An 18,234-nucleotide genomic window follows, 5' to 3' on the forward strand; every position below is an offset into this window, starting at 1 on the left:
GCGTGTCCGGATTTGATCTGGTGTTGAAAATCCACAATTTTAAATGTTTGATGATTCCAATAAAGTTGATGAACTCTCCAATATATTGGTATGATACATTCCCAATCACAGTCTATAAATGTTGATAATATTCGATTTGGGCTTCAGTTAACTCGGTCATAAATGAATGTAGAACAAGGGATATGTGTGCAACAATATATTTGTTAGCAATCCACGGTATGTCATGCTATGTCAGTTACACAACGGAAAGTTTGTTCAAGGTCATTTACTTAAACAACACGTACAGCCATTTCAGTTTCAGTTTGGGAAGGACAGGAGGCTCGATGGCCTATGTTAGTCCTGGCAATGGTGGTCTCTCAGTTGATCCAACTTTCTTTTGAAAGAGTCGACGGACGGAGCCTCAACCACGTGCTGAGGTAGTGAATTCCACTCGTTAATGATTCGATGGGAAAGTCGATAGTCAGCTGACAAGTAATTTGTTCTCGGCTTATGAACTTTTTTGGAGTGTCCTCGTAAATTCTCTGTTTTGGAACACAAGAAAAATGAGGGCATATCAGGTGCAAATTTGTCACTAAGCAATTTGTAGACTGTAATCAGGTCGCCTCTAGTTCTGCGATATGACAACGGGAAAAGGTTCAGCTTGGCCAGTCAAGACTCATACGGAAGCTTCGCTATTCCGGGAATCAGCTTAGTCGCCGTTCTCTGAACCTTTTCCAGAAGCTCACTGTCTTTTTTTAAGCAGGGGCTAGCCGCTTGTATGCAGTACTCAAGTTTAGGACGAACGAACACTGTATACAAAGTCAAAAACGTTTTAGCGTCGACATGACTGAAAGCCCTACGTATTGACCATAAGGTTCTAAAACCTTTGGAGGCTATTGCACGGCAGTTTGCAGTAGTCTTTAAGTCTTGGCTAACGATAACTCCTAAGTCATTATATGTCTGGACGACAGGTAGCTCAGTGTTATTCATCGTGTATGTATCTGTACCTTGATGACCGATATGCATCACAACACACTTGGAAGTATTTATCCTCAACTGCCAGGTTTAAGATCATTCAGGTAATTTCTTCAGGTCATTTAGGAGTTCTAAGCTATCACTCTTACATCATATCGTTCTCCATATCTTGACATCGTCAGCATATAGCAAAACCGATGATGATAGGAGACAAGGAAGGTCATTTACATACAAGAGGAATAGCACTGGCCCCAAAACTGTTTCCTGGGGCACTCCACTAACCACAGTTTCCCAGCTAGATAACTTTGAGTTCACCCTTACTCTTTGTTGACGTCCAACTAAGAAGTCATTTATCCACATCAATAAATTGCCTCCAATCCTGACTTTTCTTAACTTATATAACAGCCGGTTGTGCGGAACTTTGTTAAAAGCTTTACTGAAATCAATGAAGGCTACGTCTACAGATAGCTTTTGGTCGTTAAGAGCGCACCAGCTTTCACGAGCCACTAATAAGTTAGTAAGACGAGAATAACCTATTCTGAAGCCGTGCTGCTTCTCCGAGAGGATCCGGTTTATATCAAGATACCTAAACAGCTTCTTCCGAATAATCTTTTCTAAGGTTTTAACAACCACACTAGTTAGGCTAACGGGGCGGTAATTCTCCGGTTTGTGTTTCGTACCTGTTTTGAAGGCAGGACTTACTATGGCATTCTTCCAGTCTTCTGGCAAACGACCTTGCGTAACGGATAGGTTAAAGCATGTACTTAAAGGGCTTGCGACGAAGTTAGATAATTCCTTCAGTAGCCTAGGATGTAATTCATCGGGCTTCGTGGATTTACCTATGTCAAGCTTATTTAGCAGACCAAAGACATCTAGTTCTTTAATGGTCACGCTATCCAGTGTATGGCGGGATCTGTATACGCTGACGAGAAGGGGGCTTCTATGGTATATACGTTGCTAAAGTAGTTCGAGAACACTTGAGCCTTACCAAAGTCGTCATCCACTAATGATGAAGCAGTACTGTCTCCCCATAGAGCAGGAATATTTCATTTTCTCCTTGTCCTTTGGTTTATATAGGAATACAAGCGTTTAGGGTATTCTATGGATTCCTTAACAATTTTTCCTTCGTACAATTTTCTAGACCTACGGAGAGTCGAGGCACAAGTATTCCGAGCCTTTCGATACTGAGATTTTGACTCATCAGTCCCCAGTAACTTAAATCTATCCCACATTTTCCTTTTCTTACGGAGAAGGATACGGACCTCCCTACTGGGCCATGGTGGTGAGTTTTTCGGCCCCTTTGGTATAGTCCAAGGGATGTGAGGTGTGGTAACTTTTAAGTATGAATTTCGAAATGCGTTTCATGCCGTTTCAATGGAGGACTCTGAGTCTATTGTCCAATCTATTAACGATGCTGAGTGTATGATATCTGGTATGTTTGCTTTCCAGACGTTGGGTCTGGACTGGACTGACGCGTGCTCGTGACTGGCAGTTATATGGAAGTCGAAAGTTGCAACTGCGTGGTCACTTTTACTTAGGAGTGGCATATGATGGAGGTTCGCAACATCATCCTCATAGTGAGTCAGTATAAGATCTAATAAGGATGATTCAGTGTCCGGATCGCACCTTGTCGCTTCTTTCACATGTTGCACTAGAGCACATGTGATAACCCCACCCACTAGTTCCCGCTCGAAAGAATTCTCCGACGATTTAGTTCACAGATTTTCCCAGTCTACCATAGGTGCATTGAAGTCCCCTAGGATTAGACATCGACCTCTTTGAGACCAAGTATTGAGAATGCTTAACAGGATCTCATTTGCCTCACAGCTTGGACTGCGATAGACAAAACCAATCAGCAGCTCTTGTCCCTTGCATTTCAAGCGGCAACTAACTAATTCACACGTCCCACTCTCATGGGATACACTATGGATAATGGCAAATGGGATAGCATTCCTAATGAACAGAGCTACTCACCCTCTTTTGCGCTTTTGTGTTCTGTCGGCCCTTACTAACGTAAAGCCCTCGAAATCAAGTTCCATACTATCTATAGCCTGTGTCAGCCAGGTTTCTGTTACTGCAATTATATATGGCTTTGTAGAGTCAATCTGTATACCTAGTTCCGATCGCTTATTAAGTAAGCTTCGTGCATTGGTGTAACAGATCCGAAGCCTGTTTAAGTGCCTTCGTGCTTCACCCAGAGTGGTTTCGGCATCATTCTCTATCGATGTCTTACAACCCGAAAATTTACAATTTTCAGGTCCTTTTCGCCAACGTCTAACCCAAGTTGTAGTTCTTTCTCGGCTTCCCGTCTTTTAACACGGTCTGCCAACGGTAGGTCCTTTCGGATAAACACTCCTGAACCCTTTAATTTGTGTTCATTCTGTAAAATTAGGTCATGTTCGTTCAACGAGCTGAATACTACTTTAAGCAGTCTGGAATGATTTGGTTTCGAGTCCGCTAGACTCCCTAGTCTGAACACCTTTAGCAAGGTGACCTCGGTCATATTTTGAGGCATGAGTTGATTAAGTAGCTGCCTAATCAGTACAATGTCATGCTCAAAGCGAGCTTTGGGTTCAGAGCTCTCTCTCTCCTTGATTCTATGAAAAATAGCTGATCTGTCGCTATGATCAGCTTTCGGTTTTTCAGCTACTTTTACGGGTGCAGGGTTCCCTTTTATATCCCTACTTTTCTTCCTTACAACCTGTACTCATTCGTCAACGGCGCTGGTAGAAGCAATAACAGTTGCGTCAAACCTAGTTTTGGATTTTGGGGGGTTGTCGACGACCTGAGAGGTCGGGTTATGTTTACCGCCTGAAACCGATCGAGCCTTGCGATTGCGGCTTATAGGTGTTTCCTGTTGGATCCCATCTGGGAGACGGGAACAGAAGACCCTACTTTTCTTGAGCTTTTGTTTAGGGCAGGCCCTTTTGGAGGCTGCTTTTCCTTCTTTGACGGGCGTGAGTCATCTATCATCAAACAAACCATAGATTCCTTCACGCTGATTTGCGTGTCGACAGATCGAGTGATGTTTGATGCGTTCCGACTATGCTTGCTAAAACACTTCTTTGCAGCATCAACCAGTAAAATTGCCTCGGTTAACAAGCTGTTTGCATCCAAGCAGCACTGTTGACAAAGCCATACACAACCCTTCTTACTGAACCGTTTGAAAGCAGCAGGCGTTTAGTTCGTGCAAACTTCGTGGTACCAGCCTTTGCACTCGTCGCACTGCATGCCGCTTTCAACAGGATAACGACAACCCGGACGTTGGCAACTGATTTGTTTTACACTGTCCGGTCATTTTAGAGGAGTTTTTTCAAGACGCGATGATACTCAGAAGCAAAAAAAATAATCAATGACGAAGAAAGTGAAGAGCTGTAGATTGCTAGGACCGAAAGGGGTGATCTTATCCGCAACGCAACCATGTAAACTTAATGTATCGCACACTGTCATTTGTGCGTTCAAGTAACCACAGATTTTGTCATTTCATGATGTATTTTTAATTAAATAACTAGATTATGTAGTTAATTTTTCTTTGTTTTTAATTTTTATTCGCCACGTCTGACTGCGTTACACTGTACGTCCATTGCACGCTGAGATGATATCTCAAGTCATTGTGAGTTTATTCACATAGTTGATTGTTTCCAGATAGACTGTCAGTGCATGATTTTACTGAAGAAAGGTTTGTTGTACTGTAGACTGTGTTTCTATGATCAACTCCCTGTTGTCTTCAGTATGAATTCATACTGAATACTGCTTTAAAGCCGTATATATGTATCCTTCTTTTTTTCTTAGGTAAGTTCAACTGGCCTATATTTCGTGTTTTGGTTTTATCGGCCTAATTATGTCCATTTACCTACTTTGAGCAACATGTCTTTGCAAGTGAAACAACAGACTCAGCAAGTCAGGGCAAAAGTGGGAGTGTGTCACGTGCAACACAGACTCTGTAGTCTTGCTGAGTAACATCATTGTCCTACTGACAGGTCTTCGGATCAAGTTGTCAGTGAACTTGGAAAACGATAGTAAAAAAACTGATATGCAAACAAGAGCGTGCAACGGACTCAAAAACAGGGATGTCGATAGGTATTCCATCGATGGAGCATCCATCAACACTAACGACGACTTGTCGAGGCTCAGTACCATCATTACGTCGACGGTACTGAACTCCCTAGGCAAACTCGGGTCTCCCAGCTCAGGGTCCCCGAACACAACAGTGGTTCCCCAAAACCCTGCAGGTGATTCGACCCACGTTAAGAGAGCCCAAAAGAACCAGGCATCACCGCCTAAGCCGAGCAACCCAAGTGTTGCTGCACGGAAAATAACTGGTGATTTAGTCGCACAGTCTACCCCCAAGACTGTTCGTCCAGTCAATAAAGAGCCCAAGATTCATAAACGCACGCTGACCTCCAAACAACAAGTTATTAAACCTGAACCCATCGTGAAACCTGGTAAATTAACAACAGTTCGCGACGATTCTCTCATTATCATGAACCTCGTTGACAATCCTGACCTTCCTCTCAGTCTGCAGGACAAAAACGACAGGATGCTCTGGGGTGAATTGAACAAGAAGCTCGAACTTCCTAGAATAGAGCCTTTGACGGTCACCCGGCTCACTCGAGGAAAAGATTCTAAGCATCTAAATCACTCGAGGCTTCTCCGAGTAACACTTAAGAATGCTACCGACGTAGAGGACGTCTTGCTAGCAAGCCACTTGCTGAAATCAGATGGTAACGTAAGAATATTGCCCGACATACCGTACTCTGAGCGCAGTATCATACAAAACGTCCCTAAAGAATCTCGCGAGAAGTTTTTCCGCGGAAGAAACATAATTGTCCAAGGTATACCTGAAAATGCAGACCCTACTCAATCAAATTCTGACATCAGGGAATGGAAATTCATCAAACAGTCCTTGAGGCTCAAACACATACTGACTCAGCATGTGACGAGACTAGCCGAGAAGGACGGTGATCTTAGACCCCGTCTAATGAAGATAACCTTCCCATCTTCCCACATGGCGGCTGCAGTTCTGGAAGCATTTCGTGCTAATAGACGTCGATTGCCACCTGGAATCCACATGCACCCGGATAGGCCATACGAAGTTAGGACCAAGAACAAAGGCAAGTTGGAGCTGACCATTCCACTTGTGGACTGTCTAAACGATAAAAAAAACGTGTAAAGGACAGGGCCTACCACCTTGGCAAACCTTACATAGGTGGGCTACCTGTCCATTCACATAAGGTTCATACAGAAAAACAGGACGAAGCTCACGCGTTACAAATTGAAAGCATAAACTGCTTATATATGAACGCCGCGAGTCTACCAAACAAACTGTATGAAGTACGTGAACTTAGCAACGCTAATAAGGCCCATCTGATAGGAATATCTTATGGTGTCATATATTCAATGATTTTTGTAACAACAAAAATAGAAACCAACTTCTCTTTTTAATTTGTCACACTTTAGTTGTAACCACAATTTTATTCAATATCTGTTGTTTTGCTGTATCACTTGTTAAAAAGACGATGATAATTGTTTCGATGAATGATATACACTTCTACTCCCGGGTGGTTTAAAATATAAAACACTACCTACGCCGTTTGTTCTTCTGTTTTATTGGCCACCGTTTTGATTGAAGACTATAATAGTATTATAACATCACTATAGGCCTTCCGACTCAACGTTGGACTTTTGGCACGGATTACTATTGTATAATACTATTGGACTCCGTCTTCCTCATTACGTCATTGGTGCAATCACTTGCAGAGGGACACCTGTCAATCAAGTGAACTCAGTTTGTGGTCGTTGTCCTCACGAGGCAGTTAACAAGTAACATTCACTCTATAGTAATTGTTAGCGTCTGTTTTGTTTAATATACCTTTTGTATTGCTAACGGTATTTTATTACCTTTGTTTTTACTAACGGAAAGACATCTAGGTTTCTTAACCATTAATTTGTTTTGGTATATCATTGTTAACCTAGTGTATCAATATATCTTGTGTAAGCTCCTTTTGTTTGGGGACCACCACAAATTTGGTGAGCCCGTAAAATTTTTCTCTCTCGAAACTACTTTTGAGTTCACTTACAGACATTACGGCGTTATTTTACCCTTCGTAGTATTTAAATTTTCGTATATTTGTAATGTACTCATCCGAAACTGAAGGCATTAGCCAGGATAACATTTCAGCAGAGCTACACGCTCTAAATTTGATAAATGTGCCCCCATTCAGCCGATTAAATCCTCGCATTTGGTTTGCGCAAGTAGAAGTACAATTTCAGCGTCGCAACATACGCTCACAGGCATCTAAATACTCTTTTGTACTTGGATTACTACCCACTGAAGTTGCATCTGAGGTGTCAGATTTGATAGATAATATTCCTGCACCTAATCCATATGATCAATTGAAGCAGGCAATTATTCAACGTACCTCATTATCCGATGAGAAGAGATTACAGCAATTACTGCACGATTGTGAGCTAGGCGACAAATCACCGTCTCAATTATTACGACACATGAGACAATTAGCTGGCCCTTATAAATTTGATGACGCCTTCCTCAAGGAAATTTGGCTACAACGTTTGCCAACTGTAGTTAGGCAAATTCTTTGCGCCTCTAGCCAACCATCAGATTTAGAAAGTCTTGCCAGCATGGCTGATAAAATTTTAGAAGTTACACCCTGTACTACACCTTACGTACAGGCAATATTAGAAACTTCGAACGATAAGCAAACTCCCACCATCAAGGGCGGCCTGCTTGATCATTTGGGCTACCTGTTCCTGCCATCTAGATATTTCAACAAGTTATCTATTGTTGTTTGTTTTAATATATCATTATGTTTATTAATTGCGTAACCTATTCTGCTGCGTTTCTGAAAAGTGTACAACCTTTCAATGTCAAAGTTACAAAAAACTCAATAAGAGACAATGTGGTTGCTGGCAATATACAACGGAAAGAATGCGCATTATTCAGATGTTCATTTACTGAACAGCTAACACCTAACTGGCGATCACTCAATATTTATCGCCAGGACCGACCAAGAAGAAAGAAACGGAAACTTGTTGAAATACTTTACGCTGAGAATTCTATATTGTACCAAAAATATAATATTGAATAAAGCTGATAATAATAATAATAATAGCATCGTTAACTGCTGAACTAGGCGAACTACGAGCACAACATGAACGAACTGTCGCCAGTCTTGAAAATAAACTGGATGCATTACAATTATTAATCTCCAACTTCACATCCACAAGACCTCGCTCTAGTTCTCGAGGGAGTAAGAATCGAGATAACTCAAAAAGAAACAAAAAGGACGACAACATATGTTGGTACCATAAAAAATATGGTGACAAAGCTAGGAAATGTGTTACGTCTTGTAAATTTTTCAAGTTATTTTCCTCAACAAAACGTGTCAACCAAACCATGGTAGCGACAAATGTTTCTGGTCGTGCGCCTACTCGTCTTTTCCACGTTCTTGATAAAACTTCAGGGTACAAATTCTTAGTAGATACTGGAGCTGAAGTTAGTGTCATCCCAGTTACCTTAGCCAATAAACCTATTGCTAAGAGTGGAAAATATACCCTAAGGGCAGCTAATAAAACCGAAATAAAGACATTTGGCGAACAATTTCTAACATTAGACTTGGGAATTAGACGTAATTTAACCTGGGTGTTCATTATTGCGGATGTCCGTCACCCTATACTAGGTGCAGATTTTCTCAGTTTCTACAACCTACTAGTTGACGTTAAGAGAAGAAAACTTATTGATTCCTGCACGAACCTTCAAATCCAGGGAATTCAGTCGGACTACCACATACATAGTATTAAAATTGACACCCCAGGGAACGACATATTCGCCACCATTCTATCTAAATTTCCCAAAATAACGAAACCAGACTATAGTGAAAATACTGTCCAACATTCTGTAGTACACCGGATCATCACAAAAGGTCAACCAACCTCGGCACGTCCACGCCGATTACCACCGGACAAACTGAATGTTGCAAAAGCTGAGTTTGATCATATGATGCAGCTAGGTATAATACGTCCTTCAAGTAGCCCCTGGGCATCCCCACTCCACATGGTGCCCAGACGAGACCAAGATTGGCGACCCTGTGGTGATTATAGATCATTGAACAACCTGACATTACCGGATCGCTACCCAATCCCTCATTTGCATGATTTTTCTCTCACTTTACATGGCAAGCAAATTTTTTCTAAAATTGATCTTGTGCGAGCGTACCACCAGATTCCAGTAGCATCCGAGGACATAGCAAAAACAGCCGTCATTACTACATTTGGTTTGTTTGAATTCCTAAGAATGCCTTTTGGATTAAAGAACGCCGCACAAACATTTCAACGATTTATGGATGAGGTCACTAAAGGCCTAGATTTTGTTTTCGTGTATATTGATGATGTCTTAATAGCTAGCAGTTCGATCCATGAACACGCTGATCACCTACATCAATTATTCGAAAGATTTCAGAAATATGGCATAGTGATTAATCCATCCAAATGTATTTTCGGAGTTGAGAGTCTAGAGTTTTTAGGTCATTTGATCGACAAACGTGGAATTAAACCGTTGGATACAAAAATAGAAGCCATCAAGAATTTTCCAGAACCAGACTCGTGGAATAAACTTCGACGTTTTTTGGGGATGATTAATTTTTATCGTCGCTTTATTCCACATTGCTCAGCCATTCTACAACCTTTGACGGAGGTGTTAAAAGGTAAAGTCAAAAAGTTCACATTACCCTCCCAAGCGAAAGATGCCTTTTCTGCAGCTAAAACAGCAATCGCTTCTACTACCATGCTGACCTACTTAAGCCCTGATCCGGAAGCAACACTAATTCTGTGTACAGATGCATCACAGGCAGCAGTAGGTGCAGTACTACAACAGCGAGTTAATGATGAGGTCAAACCACTTGCCTTCTTTTCAAAGAAGCTAGAACCAACCCAAACTCGATATAGCACTTTCGGTAGAGAACTATTGGCTATTTATCTAGCTGTTAAACATTTTAACCATTTACTGCAAGGCAGAGACTTTGTGATACTCACTGATCACAAACCTTTAACGCGAAAAGTGACCGTTATTCCCCTAGAGAAATGCGACAATTGGATTATATTTCCCAATTTTCGACCAACATACAGTTTATAAAAGGTGAGTAAAATGTTGTTGCGGATACTTTGTCACGTTTCAATGTCGATGCAATTTCCTCCACCAAAGGAATCGATTTATTAGACATGGCACGTTTGCAGACAGATGATCCTGACCTTGATGCTTGTAAACAAAGTTCGAGCTTGTCCTTAAAAAGTGTTCCTATACCGCATTCTGACTCTACTATCATTTGTGATACTTCTACTGGAACGCACAGACCTTTTGTGCCAATAGTGTACAGAAAAAGAGTTTTTGATTGTCTTCACTCACTATCCCATCCAGGGATTCGTGCTACTGTGAAACTGATTGCCGAAAGATTTGTTTGGCCAAAGATGAATGCAACTATAAAAAAATGGACCAGGACTTGTGTACAATGTCAGCGCAGTAAAATACATAGACATACGATTACAACACCGTCAGCATTTAGTCTACCCAACCATCGTTTTCAACATGTTCATGTTGATTTAGTTGGTCCTCTGCCTCCATCTAATGGATTCACTTACATTTTTACTGCAGTGGACCGTTTCACTAGATGGCCAATTGCATGCCCAATAAAAGATATCTCCGCGGAAAATGTTGCTGCTGTATTCCTCGACAGATGGATCGCTAATTTCGGTGTACCTTCTACAGTTACTTCTGACAGAGGTTCACAGTTCCAATCTCACCTCTTCAATGAATTTACCCGCATTTTAAGAATCCATCACATCACTACAACAGCATACCATCCAGCAGCGAATGGACTAGTGGAACGATTCCACAGACAACTAAAAAGCTCATTGATGGTACAGCCTGATGTTTCTAGATGGAGTGAATCTCTACCTCTTATTTTACTAAGTATACGCTCCACAATTAAAGAAGACCTACAATGTACTCCGGCACAGCTCGTCTATGGAGCTAATTTAACCTTACCGGGGCAGCTAGTGACGCATAATGGCAAACCCGTATGTACGGATCCCACTTCTTTTTGCGAAAGACTAATGAGTCATATGAACAACATTAAGCCTGTTGCACCTCGGCCAGTTGTCTTAAAAGAGCAAGTTAGCAAGCATCTAAATACGTGTAAATTTGTATTTGTTCGTGTTGACTCAGTAAGACGCCCTCTACAACATCCTTATGAAGGACCATATGAAGTAGTTGAGAGGCAAACAAAATATTTCACAATCAATAAGAACGGAAAAAAGAAACAGTTTCAATCGACCGGATAAAACCTGCTTTTATAGAATCTGAAACACATGACAGCCGAAAGCCGTCTAAAGACAGCGGTGATCACACAACGCAGCTTCCAGTGTTTCCAAATAATTCTTCACCAACTCCGACGAAATCAATGTTCGGTAAAACAGACGGTTCTAAGGCTACAGTTTCCACAAATTTAAATCCTAGTTCCGACACTTTACCCTCTACGAAAACAACTCGTTCAGGAAGACATGTACATTTTCCTAAACGTTATGTTGAATTAATTACTTAACCTTTATTCTGTCATTACCTGTAATGTGATTGACTATCCATATTAGCAGAGTTACTAATAGCATTTCTTTCTATGCAAGCATTTTTTTCTAAAAAAATTATTGTGTACTACTAATATTGATAAATTCATTAAGTTTTTCTCTACATGTGTATGCGTTTCATATGATGTTTATTATTAATTGTGCAAATACATACGATTTCGTTGGACTCGTTCAGTTTATCACTAATTGTTTACACAATTTATACATGTATTTACACTTTTCGGTGAACTCTCAATTTAATTACCGTTATTACTAATGATACTATTATTATTATTGTTATTATTATTATTATACACTCCGTATTGTTGTTAAAGTTTTTTATATACATTAAAGTCTCTTTACTACAAGACATTTTGTTCTTAAATATGTATACACGTATGATTTTTTTTAAAAAATAACATTTGTTTACCCTTTTCGTTCTGTAATTTTCCCCTCCCTCCAAAGCATTTAGAGTTTTACGTCGGGCATAATTTCACTGACGCATGCCCTAGGGGGGAGTTATATGGTGTCATATATTCAGTGATTTTTGTAACAACAATAATAGAAACCAACTTCTCTTTTTAATTTGTCACACTTTAGTTGTAACCACAATTTTATTCAATATCTGTTGTTTTGCTGTATCACTTGTTAAAAAGACGATGATAATTGTTTCGATGAATGATATACACTTCTACTCCCGGGTGGTTTAAAATATAAAACACTACCTACGCCGTTTGTTCTTCTGTTTTATTGGCCACCGTTTTGATTGAAGACTATAATAGTATTATAACATCACTATAGGCCTTCCGACTCAACGTTGGACTTTTGGCACGGATTACTATTGTATAATACTATTGGACTCCGTCTTCCTCATTACGTCATTGGTGCAATCACTTGCAGAGGGACACCTGTCAATCAAGTGAACTCAGTTTGTGGTCGTTGTCCTCACGAGGCAGTTAACAAGTAACATTCACTCTATAGTAATTGTTAGCGTCTGTTTTGTTTAATATACCTTTTGTATTGCTAACGGTATTTTATTACCTTTGTTTTTACTAACGGAAAGACATCTAGGTTTCTTAACCATTAATTTGTTTTGGTATATCATTGTTAACCTAGTGTATCAATATATCTTGTGTAAGCTCCTTTTGTTTGGGGACCATCACAATCTGAAACCTGGATATAATAATAATAATAATAATTTATTCTCAAATAACAGTTTGTTACATGAGGCATGCCAGTTTACAGGCAAGATCAAATTGATACAAATGATACAAGATACTTTGTATTAAATTACATAGCTGGGTTTAAAATTTATAAGACATGAATGTAGATTGTTTTAATCAGTACTATAGTTGGCGCGCTTCACGAGAGTCGCGTTGCGAATGTGCGACTGATGGTTAAGAATAGGTCCATTGAAGGTATGAGCTTCTAGAAATCGCAACCTTATGTCCCTTTGGGATATCCAAGGCTTTAAGGATGGTGCAGGATGAAGTAACCTGTTCCATATCTCAAGGGGGCTGAAAGAGAGAGCAAGTAAAAGAAAACACGAGAGGCAGATTAGCCAATATTCATGTAGGAATGTTTAAGGTATGATTACTCAGTCTAATTTTCTTTCATTAAGGTATTTGTTGAGAAAGAGCATTTTAATAGGTTAAAGAAAATAAGCTTTAGCAAGGTGTGAGTGGACATACAACTGACAAATGGAGGCGATTCGGAAAAGAGCTGAGAGTATAAGATTATGTGTGATTATAAAATAAAATATAGTGCTAGAAACAGTATTGTGATATACAACTGGCTATCTTCCTTTTATTATCGAAGCTATTAGAGCCTCTTTCGTTTTTTTTATTTATTTTTTTTCAGGTTTTATAGGGTCTTGAGTAGGCTTCGTATATTAGCGAATTGTCTAGTTTGCTTGTAATAGGATTTTTTGAGTAGGAAGTGAAACCAATTCAACGTTCGTAACACGATTTAAAGAGGTATTTTGCGTGATAAATCAGCTTCAATACCTTAAGTCCGTGACATCCCACTAAACCATAAGGAGCCGTAATTAAACAAAATGTTCTGCCCTACAGACATAAGTGGATTGAAGTTATCTCCCCACCTTCATGTTTGCTGGTCAGTAACGCCACCCTCCCTCCTTTTGTGATGTTAGGCTCTCTTACGTTTGTGGTAAGTATGATTAATGCTTTAATCAAAGCACATAGTTGGAATACACTGTCTCTACTAGATCCATGTTACAAGCAAATCAGATATTTAAAAATTCTGTTTTATGGGTTAGATGTCCATATAGTATATCACACTGCTATGAAAATAACTAATGGTTTAAAGAAGTAAGGATTAATAGTAAATCTTCTCAGTTCTCGGACCAAGAGTTAGCATTGCCTGGGATGACTTTGTTCCGCAACGACAGAAAAACAGGAATTGGGGGCGGAGTAGCCATATACATAAGCTCTTGCTTGGAGGTGCACCAGGTTCACAACCTCGAGTTTAACAATCTTGAGGAATCCATATGTTGCTCTGTAAGATTGTCTAGTACTTCCAGGTGTCTAGTCGGAGTCATTTGCTGGAAGCCAACTGCCGACACCGAGTACGATAGTCGTATGCTGGAAGGACTATCCCGCTCTATCCGTCTCGGTTTCACACACATCTTGATTCTAGGGGACTTTAATCTCCCTAGAATCAACTTCGCGGAACACGTACACTGGAGGCGACAACTCAACTGAAGCTCGGTTCTTCAACCTCACCGATAACTTGGGCTTCTATGAAAATATGAGGTCGGCAACTCGTTGGAGAAACAGTCAGACACCATCGCGCTTAGACTGTGTATTTACTAACGAAGAATTCCTAGTTGACAACCTCTCAATCCTGGCTCCTCTGGGAAAGAGCGATCACGCCGTCATAGCCTTCAGTTTTGTCATCAAAACTAAGCTAAGGTATCCCAACAATAATTTGCGTTGGAATTTTAAACGGTTGAATGTGCCAGCTCTACATGACTATCTACAACAGGTGGTTTGGGATGTTCACCCTCAACTCGATGTGGATGGTCATTGGGACTTCTTACTGCACACGCTCTTATGTGCTACAGACCATTCAGTTCCTCAAAGGGTTCCCAAAAGCTTCAAGCCACCTACAGTAATCAAGAACCGTACCCTTCGCCTCCTAAGCCGCAAACGGCACTGTTGGGCGGAATACAAACAAACTAATAACGATGGAGCGTATAGGCAATACAAACATATCAGGAACACATGCACGAAGGCTATAAGAGAAGACAGGCTTCAGTACCAAACAAAGCTTATGGACAAATTCGCCTCTAACCCTAGAAGCCTATTCCGTTATGCAGCCTCTCTTCGTCAAGCCAAAACAGGAGTTTCTCAATTGCTAGGTCTTAACGGCCCAACCAACAACGATGGCGACGCCGCTAACCTTCTGGCGGCCCATTACTCTCAAACATTTCAACCGGCTGACATCAACTTTATTGACGACAGTTTCATCTCCAACTCCACAGGACTTTCTGAAGTGGACCGTAGCGCTGACTTGGTGTTCCGGAAATTGCAGCACTTAAGACTTGACACTTCTCCTGGCCCGGATATTGTTCATCCTGCCATACTGAGGGAGGCAGCCTCAATCCTGGCAACGCCGCTTAGCGTGATGTTTTCACACTCGCTAGGCCGAGGCAAATTACCGGAAAACTGGAAGTTGGCTCACATCACACCAATTTTCAAAGGTGATCGACGCAATGAACCTTCAAGTTATCGGCCGGTGGCTCTTCTGTCATTACCTTCAAAACCCATGGACTCCCTGATATGCGACGGTTTAAGTGACTATCTACTGTCCTTAAATTTCTTCTCACCCCAACAGCATGGTTTCAGGAAGGGTTACTCTTGTATAACCAACCTGCTGACTGCGGTGGACAAATGGACAAGCATCCTCGATTGCAAGGGAAAGGTTGACGTCATTTACCTTGATTTCTCAAAAGCTTTTGATAAGGTTAACCACTTGTGTCTTATCAACAAGCTCAAACGACTAGGTATCAAACCACCTCTTATCGTTTGGCTTACTTCATACCTAAAAAATCGACACTTTAAGGTTAGGGTTAATTTCACTTTATCTCAGGCTGTGGAATGTCCTAGTGGGGTCCCCCAGGGCTCAGTACTAGGGCCTCTTCTCTTCTTGATTTACACAAATGATCTTCCTCAACAGGTAACGTCAGACTTATTACTTTTTGCCGACGACGTGAAACTTTGAGAGAGATACGCAACCAAGAAGATACACAGGCACTTCAGGAGGATCTGACGCGACTTCAAAGTTGGGCAGACGATAACTGACTTACCTTTAACACTTCAAAGTGTAAAGTAGTCCATCTGCGACATGTCGCAAACTACAGTTACAACTTAGGAAACTCCTCTCTAGTAGTATCCCAAGTCGAAAAGATTTAGGAGTCCTGGTGCCCCATGACTTAAAGTCTTACGCTAACTGTGACAAAAATGCCTTCCGAGCAAACCTTGCACTTGTAACGTTGAGGCGCATTTTTCGACAGTTTGACGGACGAACTTTCCATACAATCTTCAATAGTTTCATTAGTCCCCATTTAGAGTACGGAAACATAGTACTCCCCCCTCACTCCAAAAGGACAAGGTCACTTTGGAGCGTATCCAACGGCGAGCCACGAAATCAGTCCGAGGAATCAAATCTAAGCCTTACAAAGAACGCCTCCGTTCACTAGACCTTTACCCACTAGAATATAGGCGTCTTAGAGGTGATTTACTAATGGCTTATAGTATTGTTAACACTTCTGGACATCCTCTTAAACACCTACTTAAGCTTAGTTCGAATAATAACCTAAGGGGTAACACCCAGAAACTGGAAACACAACATAGCAAGACGGACTGTAGGCACAACTTCTACTCCTTAAGAGTTGTCAAAAGCTGGAATTCGCTGCCGGCCGAGCTAGTCCAAGCGACTTCTCAGGAGTCCTTCAAGAGGCAACTTGACCTATTCTTAAGGACCAGGGACAGCATCACATTATGATTTACCAATTTCTTTTCTTTTTTATTGTTAACATACCTAGGTTCCTGCCTGGAGGATTTGGTGATCCCCTGCTACTAGACACGGAAGCCTGTTAAGCGAAAGCTTCTTCTATTCCGTCCACAACCATTTGAACCATTTGAATAACTATGACACTAAGCAATTGCTTAGTTTAGTGTTCTTGGTTGTCGTATAATTCAGTTTAGTTGAAAGAATTATGATATACTTAAGTATAGTGCTTGAAGCCTGTAACGAAACAGATCAGTTTAGTAAGTAGAGTTGCCTGTTTCTAATGTGCATACGGATTCAGATCAGTCTGATTAAAAATAGGAAAAAACGTGCCTTTGATGCTGTTGCTGTCATACATTATAAGATAGCGATAAGTATGTTTGGTGTTTATTTCTAAACTGTACATCTATCACTGACCATATTTCATGATCACTGTCATTAAACAATTTCCCCAGCAATAACATCGGTAGCAAGATAGCTAAGTGTCTGAGCTTTTAGTTGCCCGCAAAACAGCAGTATACAGTCTTAGAAGATGTTCTGTGTCTCAATTAAATGCAGCTGGCTGTGGACAAATGTTAAAAATCTTTTTGACAACTGGGACTTTTAGTTTATCATACACTTACTCTGCTTGTATGTTTTCCTGTTAAACTAGACGCAGATGCATGGGAATACTTAAATGGGAGCAAAATAATAAAAGCATTGCAATACGGTACTAAGCCCATGTTATGCTTTGCGCAAGTAATAGTAGCTGACTTTATCTAATATTCATGAACTCAAGGTAAATCACAACTGCATAAATTCTTTGCTAAAAACATGTGATTTGGTTATTTATATATTCCACATTTCTGACTAAATTCATCACCATTTTTTTCATTTAGAATGCAACAGGAGTGAGTCTTCACAGATCATAAAAACTGTTTTGCCCTTGGAACTATGGGCCTATGGAACTGTTTACGGGAGATCCAACGAACAGCAGATTATAAAAGGATGCTGGACGTCCATTTTAGTCTCACAACCACTTCCAGTATTTTTTGACTTCTTTTACTCTTTCGTTTAGAAAAAACAACAAAAACTGCAGCTTAACATTACCAATACAACTTTTAAACGGGAACTTGGTTTAAACCTTTGTTTGATATTCGATTCTTAATGAAAGTTCTTGAATATATTTCTGAATCTAATGCTACTTTGTTTTATCTACTTAATCGTTGCAAGAAACTTGTGATAAGCGAGCCTCTTAGCACCTTGTTCATATGTTCAAATGGTTGTGGACTGAATAGAAGCTTTCGCTTAACAGGCTTCCGTGTCTAGTATCAGGGGATCACCAATACCTCAAGGTAGAAAACTAGGTATGTTAACAATAAAAGAGAAGAAATTGGTAAATCATAGTATGATACTATACTTAGTCCTTAAGAATGAACCCAGTTGCCTCTTAAAGGACTCCTGCGAAGTCGCTTGGACTAGCTCGGCCGGCAGAAAATTCCAACATTTGACAACTCTTAAAGAGGAGAAGTTGTGCCTACAGTCCGTCCTGCTATGTTGTGTCTCTAGTTTCTGGGTGTTACCCCTTAGGTTAGTGTTGGAACTAAGCTTAATTAGGTGTTTTAGGGGATG

General features: G+C 40.5%; 1 protein-coding gene across 1 annotated transcript; it reads left to right on the forward strand.

Moving 5' to 3' along the window:
* The first annotated feature begins 12,957 nt into the window (after window positions 1-12,957).
* Window positions 12,958-17,801, forward strand: MS3_00005970 (putative RNA-directed DNA polymerase from transposon X-element). Its single transcript, XM_051214054.1, has one exon. It carries the CDS (start codon window positions 14,359-14,361, stop codon window positions 15,832-15,834), a length of 1,476 nt encoding a protein of 491 aa, XP_051063983.1. The 5' UTR covers window positions 12,958-14,358; the 3' UTR covers window positions 15,835-17,801.
* Window positions 17,802-18,234: the final 433 nt, after the last annotated feature.

The sequence above is a fragment of the Schistosoma haematobium genome, assembly GCF_000699445.3.
Source record: "Schistosoma haematobium chromosome Unknown HiC_scaffold_371, whole genome shotgun sequence".
In the NCBI taxonomy this organism is placed as follows: domain Eukaryota; kingdom Metazoa; phylum Platyhelminthes; class Trematoda; order Strigeidida; family Schistosomatidae; genus Schistosoma; species Schistosoma haematobium.

Coding starts and splice junctions, on each gene's coding strand:
- MS3_00005970 (XM_051214054.1), top strand. CDS start 14,359: ATGAGGTCGGCAACTCGTTGGAGAAACAGTCAGACACCATCGCGCTTA.